The sequence below is a fragment of the Myotis daubentonii genome, chromosome 4, assembly GCF_963259705.1.
Source record: "Myotis daubentonii chromosome 4, mMyoDau2.1, whole genome shotgun sequence".
NCBI lineage: Eukaryota > Metazoa > Chordata > Mammalia > Chiroptera > Vespertilionidae > Myotis > Myotis daubentonii.
Window position 1 is genome coordinate 87,558,605 of NC_081843.1, and position 23,757 is coordinate 87,582,361.

Sequence of the window (23,757 nt, forward strand, 5' to 3'; positions counted from 1 at the left end):
CCAAGGCTCTGTCCTTCCTGGGGTATGGCCCTGTGTCCTAAGCATCAAGGGCACCTCCCCAAGGGGCCAGGCCACTCCTGCTGGTCTCTCTGCCCATTCCAGGGGAACGGGGCACAGGGAAGATGTGTGTGTGTAGCTGGGGCCCTCACTGCTGCAGAGAAAGCTTGCCTTTTGCCTCCGAAAGGGCAAAGACCTGCGCCTGGCTGGGACACTGCCCAGTGTACCCGGGGGCGGAGGGCGGGGGGCACCAGGCAGGTCTGGAGGAAGGTGTCTTGGTGCAAGATAAGCCCAGAGAGTCTGACACAGAGTGCCCCCATACCGTTCACACAGGGGCGGCCTCTCTGCCCTGAAGCCAAAAACATTGCTTGTTGCTTCAGAAGAAAACCAGAAAGGGGTCAGGACACAGAAAACCTCACCTACAGTGAGGGGCAAGCAGGGTGAATCATGACAGTGAGGAAGCCAAGGTCATGGCCACACTGCCTGGGCCCCGCCTGCAGGTGCAGTGCCACCCTGGACCTCTTACCCCCCACAAAGGCTGGAACCCCCCCACCACCAAGGGCCTAGACCAGCCGTGGGCAAACTACGTCCCGTGGGCCAGATCCGGCCAGTTTGAAATGAATAAAACTAAAAAAAAAAAAAAAGACCGTACCCTTTTATGTAATGATGTTTACTTTGAATTTATATTAGTTCACACAAACACTCCATCCATGCTTTTGTTCCGGCCCTCCAGTCCAGTTTAAGAACCCATTGTGGCCCTCGAGTCAAAAAGTTTGCCCACCCCTGCTCTAGATTCTAGAGGATTCCCGTCTCAGACCAACCCGGAGACTAAGAATGCAGGGCCCATTCTTCTCAAAAGTGTCCTTTCCACTATAAGAACCTCAGCTTTTCTTTCCTCTTCAAAGTACTCTGGGTATTGCCTAGTTGTGCTTCCAATACACAACTCCTAAGGCCCTTGAATAAATCTTTATCATTTATTTTTAGCTAAGCTCCTGATTCATTTATGCTGTTAGTCAACAAGGGCAGTCAAGGGCTGTAGAGGGGCGGGAGGAACAGTCTGCGAGGTCTGTGAAGTCTGCAGGGAGAGTGCACACAGGCCACCAGGGCTCCAGCCCACGGCTAAACACTTCGGTACAGACAAGGAAAGCGTCCACAAAAGTCTGCTCATCCTGCTCCCCATGACCCGGGCTCTCCGGAGGCTCCAGGGCCTGGAGATGGCAAGGGGAATGGGAAGCCAGTGTTTCATGGGAGTGGAGTTCCAGCTGGGGAAGATGAAAATTCTATAGATGAACAGCGGTAATGGCTGCACAGTGCTGTGAGTGTACTCAATGCCTCTGAACTGTCCACTTAAAATGCGTAAGAAGGTAAATTTTAGGTTTTGTATATTTTACCACAATAAATGTAAAAGGCCTGAGCAGTTCCAAGCAAGGTGAGGAAGCTGTGAGAGCCAGAGGGGGTGATACCCTCCCAGGCACAGACTGGGAAGAGGGTCACCAGGAGTGTCCCTGGAGGCCATGTGGGGTCAGCCTGAGAGCCCTGGTGCAGGAGGCCAGAGGAACGTCCAGGCCTTCCCCTGGCGTGAGGAGCAGATCCAGGTTACTCACCCCCTGCCCTGTACTCTTCTGGGTTGTGTGCTGAGGCCCAGACCAAGAGAAGGCACAGTGCCCTCAGGATCCCCAGGGGTGGGGAGGGACGGGGCGGGGTGGCCTCCAGGTGCCTGGACAGCATGCCACCAGCCTTCGGGAGCAGCCTGGCTAGAGGCTCCACAGCCACCCCATGAATGAACATGAGAACACCCAGGAGTCACCAACAGTCGACATGGTCTGGGGAGGAAAATTACAGCCTCGACTGTGGGTATAACTGACATGATTAAACAGGAAGAAAAGAAAAGATTTCAGATGGGGTTACATTCACAGATACCCGAGCTGCTTCCAAGGCCCAGCATTATTCCTCTGCCCAAACCTGGCAATTCAAAAGGAAAGTGCCTCACTGTCGTCAGAGCGCGAAAATCCGATCCTGGGCCCTGAGCCTGAGGGCCTGGGGTCAGACCACAAGGGAGGGACATCCATGCCAGGGCAGCCTCGGGAGCATGTCTCCATTTTCCCCTGAAAAAGGAAGTTAAAAAACCCAAGGCCCTGGCCGGTGTGACTCAGATGGTTGGAGCATCATCCCATATAGCAAAAGGTCATAGGTTCGATTCCTGGTCAAGTCACATACCCAGGTTGCAGGTTTGATCCCTGGTCGGGTACGTGTAAGAGGCAATCAATTGATGTTTCACGCTCACATTGATGGGTCTCTCTCTCTCTCTCTCTCTCTCTCTCTCTCTCTCTCTCTCTCTCTCTCTCAAATCAATGAAGGCACGCCCTCCAGTGAGAGTTAAAAAAACAAACAAAACAAAAAACAAGAAACCTCTGATGTTACCTCTATGATTGTATTTATGGGTGTGTTTCAGAAAAATTGCTGAAAATAACCTAACATTGTGCTTGTTTGGTTACAGGTTTAGCTGCAGTGGTGATGGGTCTGCTGGGCCTCCCCCGTCAAGGTGGCCGAATTTGGCAGCTCCAGAACCCTCTAGAGCAGTGGTTCTCAACCTTGGCTGCACATTAGAATCACCTGGGAATCTTTTTAAAATCCTGATTTCTGGGCCTCCTCCTCCGGAAATTCTGTTTCTTTGTTACTAATGTTGTGGCCCCACCCCATAACAAAGAAACAGAATTTCTGGAGGATGAGGCCCAGAAATCAGGATTTTTTAAAAAATATATTTTATTGATTTCTTACAGAGAGGAAGGGAGAGGGATAGAGAGTTAGAAACATCCATGAGAGAGAAACATCCATCAGCTGCCTCCTGCACACCCCCTACTAGGGATGTGCCGGCAACCAAGGTACATGCCCTTGACTGGAATCGAACCTGGGACCCTTCAGTCCACAGGCCAACGCTCTAGCCACTGAGCCAAACTGATCAGGGCAGAAATCAGGATTTTAAACAGATTCCCAGGTGATTCTAATGTGCAGCCAAGGTTGAGAGGCACTGCTCTAGGGTCTTCCAGAAGCCATAGCATTTTCTTTGGCCAGGCGCTAAGTGGGTCCCCTCAGTGAGGATGGCTGCAAAGCGGTGCCCTCATGCAGAGTGTCCTGGGCAGGGCACACCTCATCTGAATGGCCTTTGAGGGCAACCTCATGGGGGCAGGCCCTGGGCCCCATGTGCAAGAGAACTCTCTACACGTGGGTAGGGAAGCGGGAGGATGGCCTGACGTGAGGGAGAGAAAGGTTCTATCTCCCAGGAGCAGACAGGGAGGGTGGGAGGCCAAGGGTGCAAACCTGCCCACCTCCTGCTGGGCATTCCCCTTAGTTGGCCTGGTGGGGGAAAGGAGAGAAGCCTCCACCTTTTCCTCTGACACACCTGGGTGCAAGGAGTGACCACTGCCCAGCCTTCCAGGAAAACAGAGGAAAGTGGAGGAGGGCCACTGGGTGAAGGAGGAGGGAAAGGAGGGCATGAAGCCTAACAGGCAGAAGGGGAGGCAGAACTCAAAAAGACCCAGGTGGCCCTAGCTGGTTTGGCTCAGTGGATAGAGCGTCAGCCTGTGGACTGAGAGAGGTCCCGGGTTCGATTCCAGTCAAGGGCACATGCCTGGGTTGCGGGCCCAATCCCCAGTGGGGGGCGTGCAAGAAGCAGCCGATCAGTGATTCTCTCTCATCATTGATGTTTCTATCTCTCTCTCTCCCTTTCTCTCTGAAATCAATAAAACATATATTTTATTTAAAAAAAAAAAAAAAAAAAAAAAAAGACCCAGGAGCACTCTCAGGAGAACAGGCTGGAAGCAGAGCCTGGGCACCAGACACAAGTTTGACTTGCAAACCCACTCAGAGGTCCTAAGTCACGGTCCTCCCCTGCCCCCTACTGGTCATCCTGTTCCTCTCCCAATGGTCACCTGGAGGCCAGAAGCCCTAGCCCCGCCCTCCAGTGGTGGGGGGAATCCCATGACCCTGATGCTTCCCACAGTGCCTCACAATGCCCACAGTGTCCTCACAGTTCCTCACACAGTACCCCGCCGTGCCCCCCGCAGAGCTCCACAGTACCCAGCCTTCCCACACCATGCCCCCCACAGTGCCCACAGGGTCCCCCACAGAGCTCCACAGGGCCCCACAGTGTCACACCGTGCCCCCCACGAAGATGAGCCACAGCTTTTCACTGGCCACTTGGGGTTTCCTCTGGGGTTCCCATTCCCCTGAGCTCACTCTGCCTGTACTGAAAGGATTGTCCACCCCCATAATCGGTGGGGCCATGGGTCCCCCCTGCCCACCCCCCCCACCTCCTGTAAACCTAAAAACAAACAAAACTGAATGACCTGGAGCCACTCCCTAGGTAGCCCCATCATCTGCACCCTGAGACACTGGGTAAACAGCAGTCAGCGGCCAGACCACAGATAACACAGAACCCTGCCCCACAGCCTCCGCAGCCAGCAGCCCAAGAGCCCAACCACAACCTCAGCGGTGATGGGTCCAGATGCTCAGAACTTGGTCAGTGACTGCCCACTTCCACTCAGGGCCAGCCACAGAAAGCAATGCTCTCTACCCACTCGCGCGATGCCCCCTTCTGTTCCTGCCTCCCGGCTCCCAGGCTCATGGCCCCCATTGGGGTGCTTTCACTCCCTTTTCTCTGCTGTGAACTCTCCCACTCGTTTACCTGCCCAGGAGTCTCAGGCCGATCCTGGCCACAGCCAGCTCTGCCCATTCACACTGGCAGGTCTTTGTTCGCATCCACAGCCCTGTCCGGAAATCAGCACCCCGGGGCCTTTGCACTGCTGTCCTTGGCATGGACATGCAAGCAGCTGCGGGCATCTCTTCCTGGAAGCAGCCTTTGCTTTCGAGATCCCTCCCACTCACTCCAGCACGTCACTGGAACCCACAGTCGGGACTGATGGGGAGGTGGCACCTCACATTGAGAACTGAACTGTGCTGGCACACGTAGGTGACCCACACGTTTCTGAGATGACGGGGTGGATTCTGCCAGGACAGTTTCTCATTTCCACTGTCACTGGTACAAAGGCTTTGTGTTCAGAGTGTCATCCAGTGTGAGGGTTCACCTACAACCACCCCACTGGCCCGATGCGGAGGTAAACGTGCCCAGCCACCAGGAGCACCAACATTCAGCTGAAAGAAAAACGCCACGGAGCCAAACAAACCGAGTCCTTTGTCTACAATATGAGCACAGGAGGAGAAACACTGCCCTCCCAGGAAAACAGCCACAGCCACTGGTACACCAGCTCCATGGAGCAGGCGCTGGCCCCGCTCCGCATGCACATGTCTGCATCCTCCTTCTACCACTGTGGCTCCAAGCCCTGACCTCACCGTCAGGACAGTCACTCACCCCCTGCTGGGTTTTAAAGTCGCAACCTGGCTTCCAAGAAAGCCTGTAACCAAACGTGAGCAAAGTTCAAAGGGCTCAGGGAACAAAGTTCAGGTGGGGCTCAGGGGCCGTGGAGCCTCCTATTCTGGACTCCAGGAGACACCTTGGCCTTTGTGAGAATCACTGACACACACACACACACACACACACACACACACACACAGGCACGCACACATGCACACACGAACACACACGCGAACACACATACACACACACACACGCACACCCCAGACCTTGTGCTCCTGTGGCAATTCGTGTGGGTGTCAGACCTTGGTCTGTGCATGGAACCCCAGAATGGTCTGCGTGGGAGAGGTCTCTAGCTGAGGGGAGCGGGTGGTGACTCTCCTTTGGGGCTGCTTCTTAGGCCCTGGAGGGTGGAAGGTGGCACTGCCCCACCCCATGCTTCCTGAGGGGCAGCCTTTGGGTGACTCAGTCACTGGTAGGGCTGCACTTTGGAGCCAGGTCAGCTCTGGGCACTGATTTCTGGCTCAGGTTCCAGCGTCTGTGGTTCCTTCGATCAGTCCTCAGTCCCACTCTTTCCACCACCCACAGACTCCGGGACACAGGAGTCACCTCTCTGCTGGGTCCAGTCTCCTCCTGGGACGGCCCCAGGAGGCCCTGGGCGCCTGGCTGCAGACTGTGTGCCCCAGGACGGGCTGAGTCTGGGCTGGAGGCTGCTTCCCAGGCTCCCCCTCTGTCCCTGTCGACACAGAGAGTGGTGCTGCCCTATGGGGTCCACCCGGGAGCCCAGAGCTGCAGCACATGGGAGAGCCCCTGGATGGCAGCCACCATGCCGCTCCATGGGGGGGCGGGGGGTGGTGAGGGGGGCGGAGGAGGCTAGAGCAGTAGTTATGTCTGTTCTTCTGCACTCGCTCCAACCCCCGGACCCCTAGCACTCCAGAAACACCGCTCAGGCAAACCTACTCAGCCTTGTAGGCACCACTCAGAGAGCCTGTATCAGCTCCTACAGCTGCTGTTCCCTGAGCCGCAAATGGTGGCCTAACAGAAATGCGAGCTCTCACAGCTCTGGGCCAGAAGTATGAGATCAAGGTTCCCTTTGGAGGCTTCAGGGGAGGGTCCTGCCCGCCTCTCCAGCTTCCGGGGCTCCAGGCATCTTGGGCCTGTGGTGCGGCACTCCAGTCTGTGCCTCTTCTTCAGATGGCCTCTCCCTCAGAGTCTGTTCCCCCTGTGTCTCTGACAAGGGCATTTAACCCTGGATTCAGGGCCACCAACCACCCAGGACGATCTCCCCATCTCCAGGTCCATGGCTTAATCACATTTGTGACAAGCCTTTTTTCAAATAAGGTCCCGTTCACAGGAGCCACGGGTTGGGGCGTGGGCATAACTTTGGAGGGCTGCCACTTAGCCCACTACACACCTCGAATCTAGAAGATTCGGGTCCAAACTTGGGAGTACGTGAACCCCAGGGAGGGGTCCCAGGGAGTCACTCCCACAGCACCACTGCAACCTTCCATGCACGGGGGGACCGCTTCACAGTTGGACAGGCAGGTGGGGATCACTTGTGCCCTGTCCCCGGGGGATCCTGGCTGTGGATCTGGTTATGACTTTAGAAGGGCTGCCAGGGGTGGCCCCTCAGTCACTTTGAGGGACCCCAGGACAGCAGCCGGGCCACTCTGGGAGCCCCCTATGGTCCCACAAGCTGGGTTCCACCTTCACCCTCATGGGCCTGGCTGGCCGGTCCCCACTCACACCCGCGAAGCCCGAGGGTGAGAGGAAGGGGGGAGGTCACCCTGGCCTCTGCAGAGCCTGGCAGGGATGCCTGCAGAGGGGCGCCGGGCTGGTGATAGCCATTCCTGGACAACATGGGCCTACACCGGCCAGAGCAGGTGCTGAGGTAGCATAGGAGCAGGTGGCCAGTGGTGAGGGGCAGCACTGTGGGGGGTCACCTTCTTATGAGCCCAGACCCCCCAGCCAAGAAGGTATAGCCTGGCCAAGACTCAGGACAGTGGGGCCTGGCCCACACAGTGAGATCTGGCTTGCTCTGAGAGAGGTAGTCCCTGAGGGGGAGGGGGTGACACTGGAGAAATGGGGCCTGGGGAACCCCAATATCTCAGGTGTCCACTCAACCATCCTTCCTACAAAGGGCAGAGTTGCCTGGCTTGTCCCCTTGAGCAACCATGCTCCACTCTGCACACCTGTCCCCTTGCACCGGCAGGCCTGCTTCTCTCAGGGATGGGTGCTCAGTGATGGCAGCTGTGTGGTCCACCTTCTCGTTGCTCAGAATCTCGGTGCCACCCATTCTGTGCCATGTAGTCCGGAGGGACAGGAGCACTAGGGTCTCCAGGCAACGAGAGGCAACGAGGAGCCCCGGCCCCGGGGGAGGGCTCAGGTGGCCAGAGGGAGGGGAGCATGGATCCCAATGGAGGTGGCTGCCACGGAGGGAGCCTCAGTCCAGAAGAGGCAGTCAAAACCACCTGGTTGGAGATGGCACAGGGCTCTGGCGTGACAGCTTAGGGTGACCTCATGGGGGTAACTGTGGGGAGGCTGTTCACAGGGAGCCAATGGGGGCTCAGGACAGAGCAGAGCTGTGGGGCATGGCCACCAAGGAAGCTGAGCTGAGACAGGCCCACCTAAGGGTGATGGGGTGCCCACAGGCTGTAACAGTTTATCTCAACCAGCTCTGGCATAATAGGCACCACAGACAGAAGGCTTAAACGACAGAAATTTATTGTCTCAGTGCTGGAGGTTGGAAGTCTGACCAGATATTGGGTCAAGCATTTTTTTGGGTCTTTCTGTGAAGGTTTTTGGATGAGATTAACATTTAAATTGGTGGAATCCAAGAAAGCAGATTGCCCTCCCTAATGTGGGTGGGCCTCATGTAATCAGCTCAAGGCTGACCTCACAGAGTGGAAGGAATCCTGCCAGCAGATGGCTGTGGACTAAGCGGCACTCTCCCCCAGGTCTCTAGCCCTCTGGCTGCCCTGCAGATTTTGGACTCACCAAGCCACAATCTCAGGAGCCAATAAATCTCTATGTGTCCACACACATCCTGTTGGGACTAGTTCTCTGGGACTCGAACGACTGCACTCCCCACATCTTCCCAGGTGTCTGCAGTGAGCATCACCACTCGGCATGGCTCTGAGGGGACTTTGCAGAGGGCTGGAAGGCCCACCAGCCCATCTGGCCCCTCGTGGGGGTTGCATCGGGACCAAGCCTGCTACAGGAGGGGCTCTGACACCCCCAAGCCTAGCGAGGCCTGGGGGCCAGGTCTGCTCAGCTCTTGATGACATCGTGGAGGCACAGTCTCCACCAGGCAGCATACCTTCTCCCTGGCTCACTGGGCTGTCACAGACATGAATGAGGTAATGATGTGACACTGCTTTGCAAACTGTCCAAAATGAGGACCAGGTCGCACGGCACCTCTAAGGCAGGAGAAACCTTGCATGCACGCACGCACAAACTGTGCACACACACACATACTCCCTCCCATGGCTAGGACATGGCATGTCCATCAAGGGGACCATTATGACTAGCTTTGCCTTGCATGCAGTCCACAGGTCCTTCCTTGGGCACAAAGCTGGGACCTCATTCCTCTCCCCCCACCCCCTGCCCCCAAGGCCAAGTCTGAGCAGCCCTAGGCAAAAAGCCAACATTTGCTGACTCCTGAGGGAGGAAGAGCAGATAGAACCCACCTTCTTGTTTCTGGGGACATGCCACTAATGCTAAGAAAGGGCAAACACCAGCAGACAGGACAAGGAGAGACCCAGAAGGCTGGTGAGGCTGCCCTGGAGCACCCAGTCCAGCCCAGCCTCTCCTTCTGACAGGAGAGCTTGCCCCCGCTCCGGGGTCTCTGGGAAAGGACATTGGAGGCCAGGGGAATGCAGGAGCTGCAGGCCCGGCAGCCAGGACCTGTGGCCTGTGCCGCCTGCTGAGCCTGACTCTGGGCACTAAGAGAGCCTGCGCAGCCCTGGCCAGTTTGGCTCAGTGGATAGAGCGTTGGCCTGCAGACTCAAGGGTCCCAGGTTCAATTCTGGTCAAGGGCATGTACCTTGGTTTCGGGCACATCCCCAGTGGGGAGTGTGCAGGAGGCGGCTGATCGATGTTTCTAACTCTCTATCCCTCTCCCTTCCTCTCTGTAAAAAATCAATAAAATATATTTAAAAAGAGAGAGAGAGAGAGAGAGAGAGAGAGAGAGAGAGAGAGAGACTGCGCATGTCCAGGGAGGGGGGGATCTGAGTGGGCAGGAAGACTCGGGGCCTGAAGGAACACAGCTCTCCCCGATGCCCAGCTGGGTGGCTGAGGCTGCTGCTCAATCTTTGTCCAGGGAGGAGCAGGTCCTTGGGGGAAGCAATGTAAGGAGGGGCTGTGCCAGCCTGCAGCCCCCTTCCCAGAATCTGCATGCAGGAAGCCTGTCAGCCGCCTCCTCTTCCCCTTCAGGACCAGCCCAGAAGGGGTCACACAGGGTTCTTTGAAACAGGAAGGTCCCTGGACAAAAATATCTCCTGTAAGAGGTTTGAACTTACATCTTGCAGAGAGCAATTTAGATTTAAAAGGACCCACTCCTGAGAGAGCCCGGAATGACGAATGGCGAGAATTGATTTAATCAAACTGGCTTCCTCCCGGAAAACCAGAGCCCAGGGGTTCCCGGCAGGAACCGGCAGGGAGGGGAGGGATTTAGTTCCTTCTTGGCCCTTCGCTCCTGTTTGCTTTTTTATTTTGTATTTTATTTTGTGTTGTGATAAAATATGTATAACATAAAGCTCAGCATTTTAAGTGTACAGTTAAGTGGCATTAAGCACATTCACATTGTTGTGCAACCATCACCTCCATCATCTCCAGCATTTCTAAATATGCCCAAACTAAACCTCTGTCCCCATTAAATACTAACTCCTCATCTCCCTCCCCCTGCTCCTGGCACCCACCCTTCTAACTTTCTGTGAATCTGGCTCCTCTGGGGACCTCGTATGAGTGGACTCATTCAGTATTTATCCTTTTGTGACTGGTTTATTTAACTTGGCATATTATCCCCGAGGGTCACTCACATGGCAGCATGTGCTAGAATGCTCTTCCTTTTTCAGTCTGAATAATATTCCATTGTATGGATGGACCACATCTTCTTTACCCATTCTTCTGTTGATAGACTTTTGGGTTATTACCACTTTTTAGGCTATTGTGAATAATGCCGCTACACACATGGGTGCACAAATATCTCTACGTGACCCTGCTTTCAATTCCTTTGGGTAAACACCTAGGAACGGAATTGCTGAGTCATATGGCAACTCTATGTTTAATTTTTTAGGAAGCTCCTGACTGTTTTCCATAGCAGCTGGACCATTTTACATTCCTACCAGCAGTACACAAGGGTTCTAATTTCTCAATTTCTCCACATCCTTGCCAACATTTGTTATTTTCTATTTTTGTGTGTGTGTGATAGCCATTCAAACGGGGTTTATCCATCGTGCTATCTCATTGTGGTTTTGGTTGCACTTCCCTAATGATCAATGATGTTGAGATCTTTCCATGTGCTTATTGTCCACCTATATACCTTCTTTGGAGAATTGTCTATTTGAGAGCTACCATATGACCCAGGAATCCCTCTTCTGGGTACCCACCCAGAAAATTTGAAAACATTTATCCATAAAGATATATGTACCCCCATGTTCATTACAGTATTATTCACAGTGGCCAAGACGGAAACAACCAAAGTGTCCTTAGACCAATGATTGGATAAAGAAGATGTGGTACTTATGTACACATGTCAGTCCTAAGAAAGGATGAAATACTGCCATTTGTGACGACATGGATGGATCTTAGAGTACCGTGCTAAGTGAAATAAGTGAGATAGAAAAGAACAAATGATTTCACTCATATGTGGGATATAAAAGAGAAAGCAACAAATGAACAAACAAACAGACTGAGTCACAGACAACAGTATGAAGGTTACCAGAGGGAAAAGCGGGTAGGGGAGGATGAAGAGGGTAAAGGGGGTCAAATATATGGTGATGGAAAGAGACTAGACTTTGGGTGGTGAACACACAACGGACTATACAGATGATGTATTACAGAACTGTTCACTTGAAACTTACGTAACCTTATTAACCAATGTCACCCCAATAAATTTATTTTTTTTAAAAATGTCTATTCAAATCTTTGCACATTTTGTCATTGGTTTGATTTGTTATTGTTGAGTTGTTACAGGAGCTCTTTGTGTGTTCTGGATATTAAAATCTTATCAGATATGATTGGCAAATATTTTCAGCCATTCTGTGGGTTGTCTTTTCATAGTTGTTCTGTGGTGCATGTTTGCACTTTTTAAGCCCTGTTCTTGTAGTTACCTTCTGACTGACCCTCCCCCCATTCACATAGTAGCCAACATCCATGGATGCACATACAGACCTCAAGCCTGAGCCCACGGGACAGAGGCCTGGATGGAGGCTGGGAGGGCAGGGCAGCCAGGGTTCCAGGCAGGCGATGCCTACAGGGCACAGGAGGGCTTCCAGGTGATGCTCCTGGGGTCCTGCACCTGCCCTCACAGCCTCCCAGTGGGGTAAGGATGTTTGGGTGGCCGACCGAACACAGATGTTCTGGTGTTTGTTACCCGTGTGAAATGACCACTGCAGGGATGGGCAGCGAGGACTGGGGGACCCCAGGAGTCCCTGTGTGGAGGTAGCTCTGCTCAGAGACCAAAGGGGTCAACCTCCCTGTGCAGACCCCGACTCTCACTCTTTGAGACCAAGCTGTGATTCTCCTGTTGGATTGTAAAGCCTTTATTTAAAGAAAACTTTGATGTATATACAAGGAAGGTTGGTGCCTCAAAATGCATGACACTCACCCCATGGAAAAAGAAACCAAACTGGCCCTAGCCGGTTTGGCTCAGTGGATAGAGCATTGTCCTGCGGACTGACGGGTCCCAGGTTCAATTCCGATCAAGGGCACATGCCCGGGTTGCAGGCTCGATCACCAGTACGGGGTGTGCAGGAGGCAGCCAATCAATGGTTCTCTCCTATCATTGATGTTTCTATGTCTCGCTCCCTCTCCCTTCCTCTCTGAAATCAATAAAAATATATTTTAAAAAAAGAAAAGAAACCAAACTGGATATTAAAAAGTAAGAAAGAAAAAAAAGAAACAATGGCTGTGACTTGAAGTGTGTGCTTTTTTAAGCCAAGTTAGAAATCACCAAGGCAAGAATCCTTCATGATTAGAGTGACCAAACCCTTGGGTGTCCTGGACAGAAGCACTGCTCCGGAGGCGGCCAGCAGATTAGCATGCGCCGCGCTCCATGAAATATTTAAGGGAAAGGAAACAGAGTCTGCCCAGCTCACGGGGAGGGGGTGGGGTCGACACCAGAGCCACCAGCCAGCCCTGGGTGTCAGTTGGCCAAGAGGGAACTACAGCAGCCTGGGTCCTGACAAAAAACAACATATTCAGCCAGAAAAATGGGGCTTTTCCCCAAAACTTTCTTCAAGCAGAATCCTACGACCAACACCATTAATGGCCACGATGACGAATGCACGAAGCACAGATGCATCGTCTGGGAGGGGAGGGGGGGCTGTGCTGGGGTCCATGGACAGGTTGAGGGTCTGTCACACAGGGTGACTGGGGAGCCAGCATGTCCTCCAGCCGCTCACTCCACCCCGTCTATGTGCCTGCTCCACACCTTCCTCCCTCCCTCCTCCCACCGCCGCAGCTGTGGTGCCTGACCAGACCAGGTCCCTTGGCTGCTGCTCCCTGCCAAGGTGGACAGCTGTCCGACTGATCCTCCAATGCCAATGGCCTCCTGTTGTCCCTATCAGCCCAGGGGGATGCTCTCCTCCCACACAGCCCCTGGGGAGGTGACAAGCCGCTCCGTGGCCCTACTCACATCCAGAACCTTCTACGCAGGTGCAGCCCACCCCAAGCTACAGAAACAAGGAGGTGGTCTAGGGGAGTCCGGCCCCTGGGGAGCCAAGCTGCTCTCCAAGGTGTGGCCCTGGGGGTGGGGAGGCATGTGTTGCTCCACGTGGCCTAGAGCTGGCTTTGGCCCTCCCTGAATGTCACTGTCCGCTAGGTGGCCTCTGCACAGGCGGGACCCTCTCCTCTTCCTCTGCCCTCAGGCTGAGCGGGACATGTCCATCTCATGTCTTGATTCTGGATCTGCAACCACCTCTGATCATCCCACCAAAGGAACTGCATTGGGGCTCCCACCAGCACCCCTGTACTGGGAACAAGAGGACAGCGATGGTTCAGCCTCGCTCACTGGAACCTGGTAGATCACGTGTGACATTTCCACCCCATGGCAGCACAGCCAGACCTTCCTTACACACGGACGTCTCCCCTCCTGCAGCCATGCAGGGGAGGGTGGGGGGCAGGGAGTCACACCTGTGAGACAGAAGGCTCTATGTCCCCTTACATGCTAGTGGCACACCGTTGTGACCAGTGTGTGCTGTGACTCCAGCAGGAGCCCTCAGGAAATGCTGGCTGAGCCGGAGACACAGGGATTGGGACTCAGAGCTGGACTTGTGTCCTGACCCAGAGAAGGGAGACCCCACGGCAGCGTGCTCTCTCCACACAGTGCACTTGAGGGGAACTGGTCTGAGCGGACACTGAAGGAAGCGCCAGACAGACACGGATGAGGCATTGGGAGCCTGTGAGTCGAGAGGCTGGTGTCGCGAAGGATTAGCAGTTTCTCTCCATCACCCTCCTTCCCCCACTCCTGCCACACACACACACACACACACACACACACACACACACACGCAAACACACATACTGGAAGTGAAAGGACAATTCTGGGTAAGTGTCCACCACGCTCCACTTCCTGGCTTGGACCAAGGAGTGCCAATAAAGCCCGGTTGCATTGTTTAAATGGAGCACCAAACAATAGGGTTTTTTTTCTCATATAGTGGGCACAACATAAAATCATTTGGTTGACTGCTGGCTAGAACTCCCGCACCATAGAGCCCGAGGTCTACGGGCAAAAACTAGCCAGCCAAGCAGTGGAGCAGAAAGTGGCTGCAGGCTCAGCAGTTTCCACACCTGAGGACTGAGGTGGGGGATGGCTGGGGTGGCCCCTCCCTGCCTGGGTGATGGTGGGAGGGATTAGGGGAGGCCTGCCCCCCTGGACAGCAGGCCACAAGAAGAGGTGAAGGTGGGTGTGGGGGAATTCTAGGGTCAGACGGGATCCCCCGGCCCCAACAGCCTGTCTCTTGGTTGCCACATCGAGGACTCTGGTAAATGCCCTTCTTCCGTGTCAGCATGAAGATGAAAATCTCAACAGCCTGACAGAGAACAGAAAGACAAGTCGAGACCTGAGCATGTCTCCTGGCACCGAACCCTTTCCGCAGGGGCACCGGCCAGCATGCTAAGTACCAACGGCCAGGGAAGCAGAGAGGCCCAAAAGGGGGGATGCGGCGAGAGGAGGACCTGGAGGGTCAGCTGACCCAGAGCTGTGCCCCTGCCTGGGGTGCTGAGTCCTACTGGCTCGGAGAACAGCCCCATGCTGGGGCGGTGCCCACTGGGAGTCCATCTTCCAGCCTAGAGGCAAGACCAAGGCCACAGGGACCGCAGTTCTTGTGAGGAGAGCCTGGGGCTGAGCAAGCCCAGGCCTGGGTCAGTGCAGTCCAGGACCAGCACCCCAAGGGTCCCCTGGGGAGGGAGTACGGACCCGGCTCCACTGCCCAGAAGCTACAGCTCATCTCACTGCTGCTGACTATAGTCAGGAAGCCTTCACCTGCCGGCTCTCGGACACAGTTCATTTTCTTACCTGTACTCTCCCTGAAATTTCCACTGAGTCCTGCATCAAAGCCATTTCCCTCAGAACAGGCTGGAGGCCCGCACAACCCCTGAGAAATAATCAGTTGCTCTGACTTACATTCTAATCAATGACCTGTGGACTTACCTGCTCATAGCAGAAAACAAAAGGACTGCGTTATTGGGTAAGCAGGAGCAAGTGACACCTCAGCCCCCCACTAGAGAGCACCCTCCCCTGGGCCACAGCCAGTTTGAGGGCCCGATGGAGAGGGTCCCCTCTGCTTTGGGACCGATACCACAGGTGCACAGCAGGTGCCACACACCCAGCCTGGAGCATAAGGAATGGCTCCCAGGGTTGGAGGGTGACAGGAAGGGAGTAGGACCTGAGAACCAGCCATTACCAAGGTGACAAGTGTCTTGTCCACCTATCCACACCTGACCTAGAACTCAGAGTAGGATTGGACGAGCGGGTGTCTGCAACACATATACCCACACGCATATGTGCATGCATACTGCACCCACACCCGCATCGCAGAAAGCCCACTGCTCACGTGGGAGGCACCACTCAGATGTCACCGTGAAGCTAATGGAACTTCCCAGTAACTCAATGGAAGATCTGCTGGACATGCATCTAAAACCTCTGTGCCAGTTCAGCCAGCATGGCTCAGTGGTTGAGGGTCGACCTATGAACCAGGAGGTCACGGTTCAATTCCCAGTCAGGGCACTGCCTGGGTTGTGGGCTCGGTCCCCAGTAGGGGGTGTGTAGGAGGCAGCTGATCAATGATTTTCTCTCATCATTGATGTTTCTCTCTCTCTCTCTCCCCCTCTCCCTTCCTCTCTGAAATCAATAAAAACATATTTAAAAAAACAAAGCCTGAGCTTCTGTCAGCCCTCACACTTAGAGCTACCCTCTCTCATCGCGTGCACACACAGGACACTCACATGCACTGAGTTTCCCCTGGGGGTGGGACAGACAGGAGGCCCTTCTACCTAAAGAGCTGCCTCCCCCTAGCTGACCTTCGGGGACTACTGGGCACGGGAGGTAGCTCAGATCTACATCAGCGCTGGAATGGCCGAGGTCCTGTAGTGAGAGCCCAAGGCAGTGTGCCCCAGGATCGGATGGGGGACCCATTAGCCAATCCTCACCCACATGGAGAGAGACTGCAGTGGAGGGACAGGGCTCCAGCAGCCTTTCAGATTCAGTCAGACCCTTCTTCTGCTTTCGCTGCCAGGCACCCGGGCTCTGCCTGCCCTCCCACATCCCCACCCTCCATACCCAGGGCTGTGGGCGCCCACCTATGGGAGTGCCCAGGAAAGACACTGTCTGCACATCCCCTCACACAGGGACAGGCAGGGGTCACCAATGTGGCTGCCAACACTTCTCAACCCCTTGAAGTCAGTTCTCAAAAGGGAAGGTGCCGGAAAGTAGACGTTAGATGTTAAAGTGATTAAAGGCGGGTGAGGTCACTGGGGGAAAGGACGCGCTCCAAGCGACTGACGGAGGGCTGTACTCCCTATAAAAGCACAGCCTGCAGGGAGGCTCACTCACCCTGGGCTGCATTACCCGACAGGAGCCCAGCAGAGCACTGCCTTGCTAGGTGCAAGCCGCACCCACACACAACGCTCTGCGCTCCAGGAGCACGAGGTCAGAGGGCGGGAGCTGTCACCGCCAATTCCCAAGGACAAGCCCTCGCATCTCCCTCCAGGCCCAGAGGCAGGGCGGACCGCCGGCGGGGGTCGGCTGCTGTCCAAGTCTCCCGGGAGAACGCTGTGGACGCACCGCACCGGCTCACCCGGCGCTGGCCCCGGGGCGGCACTTGGTCATCCCCAAGGGCAGCACCCGGGCAGCTCACCCACCTAAGCCACTGGCCCCCCTCCGGCGACGCTCCGACGCCCGCGCGCCCCCAGGGGAGTCCCCGTCGGGCCGCACCTACCGTAGCGGCTCGGCTCACGTCCGTAGTGCAGAATGGGCAGCGCGTCCACCCGCGGCGACTCCGGGGCAGCTGCGGGGTCGGGATTCTCCACTCCGCCCCCCGCGGGGGTCACCAAGAAACGCTGGGACATGGTGGCCTCCGGTCCCCGGGCGCCGGGAAGGCTGCGGAACCAGAGCCGGGCCTGTACCGGGGAAGGCAGGTGGGGGCGGAGCGGGGCGGGGGGCGGAGCAGAGGTGGGGGCGGGAGGGCAGGGGCGGGGCGGGCAGGGGCAGGGCGGAGGTGGGGGCGGGGCGCAGCCGGCCCGGAGGAGGCCGTCGATGGACTCTGCGGGTTCAGGCTCCCGGGAGGAGCCAGGAGCGTCGCCGGGGGCGGGGGCGGGGCACCGGGTAAAATCTTGACTTGAAGCCAGTCTTGTCCCTTGTGAGCAACACAACCTCGGGGGTCGCGCTGCAAGATCTTGGAGACCCCATCCCATCCCAGGCGTCAAGGGTCAGCGAGCCAGGGCCTGGTCCAGGAGAGGGACAGTCAATGGGACGCCGGAGAGGTCTGGTTTCGGGAGACCATCACCCCCAGCACCTGGACGCCGGCCTGGGACCACTGACCACGCCCACTGAGAGCAGGTACTAATGACCCAGGTGTGGGGGGGGGGGGGCGTGGGCGTCAGTCCCTGGAGTCTGGGAGAGGTATGCGCAGGAGCGTGGAGAGCAGGGAGGGTGAGGTGAGACTGGGGGTCCGGAGGGCTGGGAACCAATGGACAAGGAAACCTGGGTGAGAATCAGCCACTCTGTTCATGGGCTCCTACAACACAGGCACCGCCAGGGCTTCATATTACCATACTGTTGTTGCCACTGCACATTTATTCACTTCGCACTTTACAGTATGCAGCGTGGTTTGCACATTTACTCATTCAACAAATATTTATTAGTGCCTGGCTATCCCAGGCCCTGTAGCTGACACAAGAAGGCAGAAGTCCCTGAAGCATACATTCTAGAGTGGCGGCGGCGATCAGAGCTCTGATTAAGAAGCAAACAAGAAGAGATCTGGGAGGGGTGAAATTGTGAAAGGGGTGTTCAGAAGGGCCCCAAGAGGAGATGACATCTGAGCAATGACTTATAGGAGTGCAGTGGTCAGCTGTGTGTGGCTTCAGTTCACTCACCTTATGGTTTATGATGGCTGCTCCTGGCCCACCTGTCACATTTGAATTCCAGTAGTGGAGAGAGAAAACAGGGGAAGGGCAATTAGCTCTCTTCCCAGGACCCAACCCAGAAGTCACATACAGCATCTTTGCTTGACCCATTAGCCAGAACTTAGTCATATGACCACACCTGCCTGTGAAGAAGGCTGGGAAATGTGCCCACACTAATGTTCGGGGCGGGGGGGTGCTCTGTTAATAAGGAAGAATGAGAGGCCAGGTATTAGGGGCACAACAAACACAAGAGAAAAGATCCAGGGGTCTGGAGGATGAGGACTCCTTCTTGCACCCACCCTCTCATTATGTCCCCCACCTCTGTTCATTGGAAGAGGAGAGGACCAGGGTCCAAGTTCTCACACCTATAGAACACCTGGCCACACCCACCTCCTTCCTGCACAACCTTTTGGGCTCTTTTGGGTGCTCAGGAGCCCCTCTTCCCACTTTGCAGATCTCTGCCTATGACAAATGGGCACAGCAGCCCTGCCTCTCAGCTACCCATTATTCAATATTTTCTTTTTTAAAATATTATTGATTTCAGAGAGGAAGGGAGAGGGAGAGAGAGAAACATCAATGATGAGAGAGAATCATTGATCAGCTCCTCCTGCACACCCCACACTGGGGAGTCGAGCTGGCAACCTGGGCATGTGCCTGACCAGAGATTGAACCGTGACCTTCTGGTTCATAGCTTGATGTTCAGCCACTGAGCCATGCCAGCCGGGCCATTCTTTAATATTTTCTAGGCTATTCTTGAGCAATAATTTTATTTTATTTTATTTTATTTTATTTTATTTTATTTGCCCAAGATGAATATCTGAATCACTTTGGAAAATTTCCCCCAAATACATTTATGTTTTGATTGAAATGGTGTCCAATCTCTATATATAAAAGCCTAACCAACCAAAGACTAAACAACTGAACGACCGGTCAACTGGTCACTATGATGCGCACTGACCACCAGGGGGCAGACACTCAATGCAGGAACTGCCCCCTGGTGGTCAGTGCACTCCCCTAGCCAACCTCACTCGGCCGGCCAAACTCCTGTGGTCCCTCTCCACAGCTGGCCAGCCCCGATTGGCCCCAATCTCCAGCCAGGTCGAGGGACCCCACCCATGCATGAATTCGTGCACCGGGCCTCTAGTCTATAAGTAAATTTGCTGAGAATTGACATCCTTATGGTGTTGAATCCTTCATCAGGTCCTGAATGTCTGTTTTATTAAGTTAACTCACATTTTTTGTTACTATTGTAATGGATCTTGCAACTATGCTGATATGTAAGAACAAAAACAAACCATTTCTGGCTTTTGTGTATTTCTTTTGCAACCTGCCAGCTCACATAATTCTAAATACTATTATTCAATTGCCTTTTTAAGTTCAACTTGGTATGTTTTGCAAAGGAATCATTTAACATATAAAGAATGATAGCTTTGTCTTTCTTCATTGTTTTTATCTCTTCTGTTTTCTTTTTCCCGTTTTTTTCTTGTTTTGGAGTTTTCTAGAAATTCCAAGGCAATATGAAATACCATGCTTGATAGAGCGATGGTCTGAACTGGAATGGGACCAGTCCTATTGTCTTCCCATGAAGCATTGTGCTGGTCAGTGGCCTGGGATGAGTACTCCTGCTCTGCTGCCCTCTTCTTGCTGGCACTAGTGGCCATCATTAGCCATCAGAAGCCAGCAGCCACCTTTAAGGCCCAGAGGCAGCTGTGGACACACCTGACCTGGGAGACCTGGAATGGAGCTGCCGAGGGCAATTCCCACACTCAGCTCTCTTCCACAAGCCTTCTCTGTTTAGGGCCTGCTGTAGGACAGCATATAAGTCCAGCTTTCCCTTCAAAATGCCCACACCTACTTGGTCCAGCCGTACCCTTGATGAAACAGGCTCTCTTCCCACCTCATCTCTCTGTGGCCATTGTAGAAATCCAAAGACATTGGAGTTGCACACACAACCTTGGCCTGGATGAATGGCCCCACATAGGTAGTGGTTGCATCAGCTAACCTGGGAGGTTCTTGGTGAATGCCTCTGTTTACCACAGAACCCTCTACTTGTCCTGGTGGGGGTGGCCTCTGATTTTCGCTATCCATCTGCAAGAGAGAACATTGTGAAATATCTAATTGCTTCTTTAAAATATTCAAACCAGAAAAATGCAGCCTGGTTCACGTGAGCTCTCAGTGTGCCTGTAAAGGGAGATGAGAAGGATGAAGGCTATGAATACAGAATACCGGGCAGGAGGAAGAAGCTCAGGGATGCCAGAAAAACATGGAGAGGGACAGGAGACAGTCATAAGAATGAGTTAGCAATCAGTCCTGCTTTCCCCTTTTCTCCCACTTCATAAATTCTGCTTTTATCTTCACTCTTCCTTCTTTTTCCATCTTTCTTTCCATCATCTTGATCTGAATACTCAGTTTGAAAAACTGGCCATTATGTCTCGGTAAATGAAAACACTGAAGATTATATATTTTCCTTTGAAAACAGCATTGGCCTCCTCTCTTAGGCCAATCTTCTCTGAGTATTCTCTCCATGTCATTGTTTTTTACATAGCCTGTAATTATAGTTTTAATCTCACCCACTTTTTATAGCCTCCACTTTTTACATTATATACATATACATACACACACACATATATCTATATCTATCTATCTATTTATATATATATATATATATATATATATAAGCCTAAGCGACCATTATGACCATTCGACCTAACAACTGACTGGTCGCTATGACACACACTGACCACCAGGGGGCAGATGCTCAATGCAGGAGCTGCCCACTGGTGGTCAGTGAGCTCCCACAGCAAACCTCCCATGGTCCCTCCCCCCTACCTGCCGCCCTGGTTGGCCTGATGTGGACTAGGCTAGGCGGCCCCAGTGGACTAGGCTAGGCGACCCCTGATCATGGGCCAGGCCAAGGAACCTCACCCATGCACGAATTTGTGCATGAATTTGTGCACCAGGCCTCTAGAGTATGTGTGTGTGTGTGTGTGTGTGTGTGTGTGTGTGTGTGTATACAATTTATTTGTTAACTGAGGTCTAATGTATCAACAGTAGGAGTCACCATCTCTTGAGGGAGCCCATGGGTTCTGGCAAATTTGTGCAGCAGAACACAGAGCACCATTAGCCACCCCTGTCCCCCCAGCACAGTCAAGTTTCTCTCCCTTCCTTTGTTTCCAGCATGTCCTAAAGTGGCATCCATCATATAATATGTAGCTTTTTTAGTCTTAGCCTGGAAAAATTTACTTTTATTTTAAGTTTGCTCTTTGTTGTTGGTTTTTTAAAAGATTTTTTAAAATTGGTTTTCAGAGAGGAAGAGAGTGCCATGACTGGGAATTGAACCAGCAACCTTTTGGTGCACTGGACAATGCCCAACCAACTGAGCTACACCAGTCAGGGCAAGTCTGGAAAAATTTAAAGCTGATGTTAAAAGTGCCTGCCCTGGCTATAAAAAACCTCCTAGGAGAGTCTAACTTCCAGGAGCAACACTGGCCAGGCCTCCAGGCTGGAGTGATGGCAAAGTGAAGGCTCTTCAGGCGAAGTCACAGCCTCGGAGTCTTTTTGATGATAGAAGATGGCCAGCAGAGAATACGTGTGTGTGCTTGTGTATGTGCGTGTGCGTGTATTGGGGTTGAGGTTCTGGGCGCCCATGAGGGCTCAGCATGCACTCAGCACATCCATGGATGGGTGCAAGCATGTGGGAACAGCATGCCCCCCCCACACACACACATACATCCCCAATACTCACCTGACCACCCAGCAGTCACTCCAGGGGCTCAACTGCTGTTCTGGGCTTGTCCCACTTGACATCCTTAGCCATCCACAGGATCAAAACCGAGGAGGGCCCCTGTGGGCTGCAGTCCATGCGGCCCAGGGGACCCTCTGTCTGCCTAGCGGCTTCCCCCCTCAGTATGTGCCGGTCAAGAGGCCAACCCTATGACATACCAGGAAGGGCACTGGGACACACGTTAATCAGAACACACAGCTGGCTGATTAGGGCACTCTGGGTCTCATCAGATAATGGTAAGCTTTGGGGAAAAGGATAGTAACAACCTGGAGCCTAGAGCCCTCACTTTGGAACCATCTTTGGTGACTCCCCAGGCAGACGACACCCCCTTACACACAAACACACACACAAGTCTAGGATGGCTTGAAGCCTGTGCCAGCATTCTGAACCTGAACCCTGGCCCCATAGTCAGCCATGAGGACAGACGGGGTTACAAGTGTGGTCCAAGGGCTGAGCCATTCAGGCTAATCAGGCCCAGACCCTGCAGCTCCATCCCCAGTTGGGCTGAGCTGTGTGTCACATACCATGGGCCCATGAGCCACTCATGAGGGACAGTGAGGAGGCCTGAGCACTGGGGGTCCATGCCGCAGACCGCTGATCTAATGCCCATCCCGCCTGTGGCTCAGCCTCACCGGCACGTCCCATCTATCCCCACCTGTGTTATTTTGAAGAAAACCCCAGCCATCAGAGGGTTTCACCTGTAAATATTCAGCTTCCCTTTTATTTCATAAAACCAAGTCTTCCCCCATTAACTACAATCCTGGACCTTCCTGGGGGCTCAGATCCCTCTTGGGTTTCAAGTGTCACCTCTGTGAGAAATTCAATATCGCTTTGGAGAGGAGTGGCCACACCTCATTCCAGAGGAGGGCCAGAGGGGAAGGAGGCCTGGGACCTCCTGGAGCAGCCTCACACTCGTCCTCTGTTCTTAGTTGTCCTGTGTTTTTTTTGTTTGTTTGTTTGTTTTGTGTGTTTTTTAAAATATACTTTATTGATATTTTACAGAGAGGAAGGGAGAGGGATAGAGAGTTAGAAACATCAATAAGAGAGAAGCATCGATCAGCTGCCTCTTGCACACCCCCTATTTAGGTTGTGCCCGCAACGAAGGTACATGCCCTTGACCGGAATCAAACCTGGGACCCTTGAGTCCGCAGGCCGACACTCTATCCACTGAGCCAAACCAGTCAGGGCTAGTTGTCCTGTTTAACGCTGCTTCTGGAGACAGCAACAATGGTGCTGAGTGTGGGGTCCTGGCTGCGGTGTTCCTCCCTCAGAACAGAAAGGCGTTTACTCTCACACACTTGGAGGTTTCATTTAGGAAGGAGACAGGCTTCCTTTTCAGCTTGAGGCCACCTTGTCTGCAAGAGCCGCCTCACCTGGCCTCTCACTGCTTCCTGAATTGGTGGAAGACCTGACGTCCCAATGCCCCAGAAGGACAGGCTCAGGGTTGAGTGTTTATGGTAACGCGCTTCCCTCAGGAAGAGGGGGGCCCCTCCTGGCTGCAGGACATAAAGCCCCTGCTGGGGGGTGTTGGTGCCCCTAACCCAGGGCAGGGGCATCTGCTGATCAGCCCCCTCCTGCCTCAGCACTTCCCCTTTGGACAAAGGCAGCTGTCCGTGCCCTTGATTCTCCGGGCCCTTCTGGGTCATTTCCTGCTTTGCTCCAGCACCCAGGACAGTGTGCAGTGCCTCTGACTGACATTCATAAATTAATGTAGAATGATGGGTGGATGATGGAGATGGTAGATGGATGGGGGATGGAA

At 53.8% G+C, this 23,757-nt stretch overlaps 1 protein-coding gene across 2 annotated transcripts in view; it reads right to left on the reverse strand.

Annotated features, from left to right (window-relative positions):
- Positions 1-17,234, reverse strand: part of SLC12A7 (solute carrier family 12 member 7) — an 81,290-nt gene extending 64,056 nt beyond the window's left edge. Inside the window, exon 1 of one of the 2 annotated variants that reach the window (XM_059694632.1) lies at positions 17,029-17,234. In XM_059694632.1, coding sequence (XP_059550615.1) covers positions 17,029-17,158 — 130 coding nt within the window. In that variant the 5' untranslated portion in view covers positions 17,159-17,234. The remainder of the gene's footprint in view (positions 1-17,028) is intronic. The other variant, XM_059694634.1, reaches the window with a different exon arrangement.
- Positions 17,235-23,757: the final 6,523 nt, after the last annotated feature.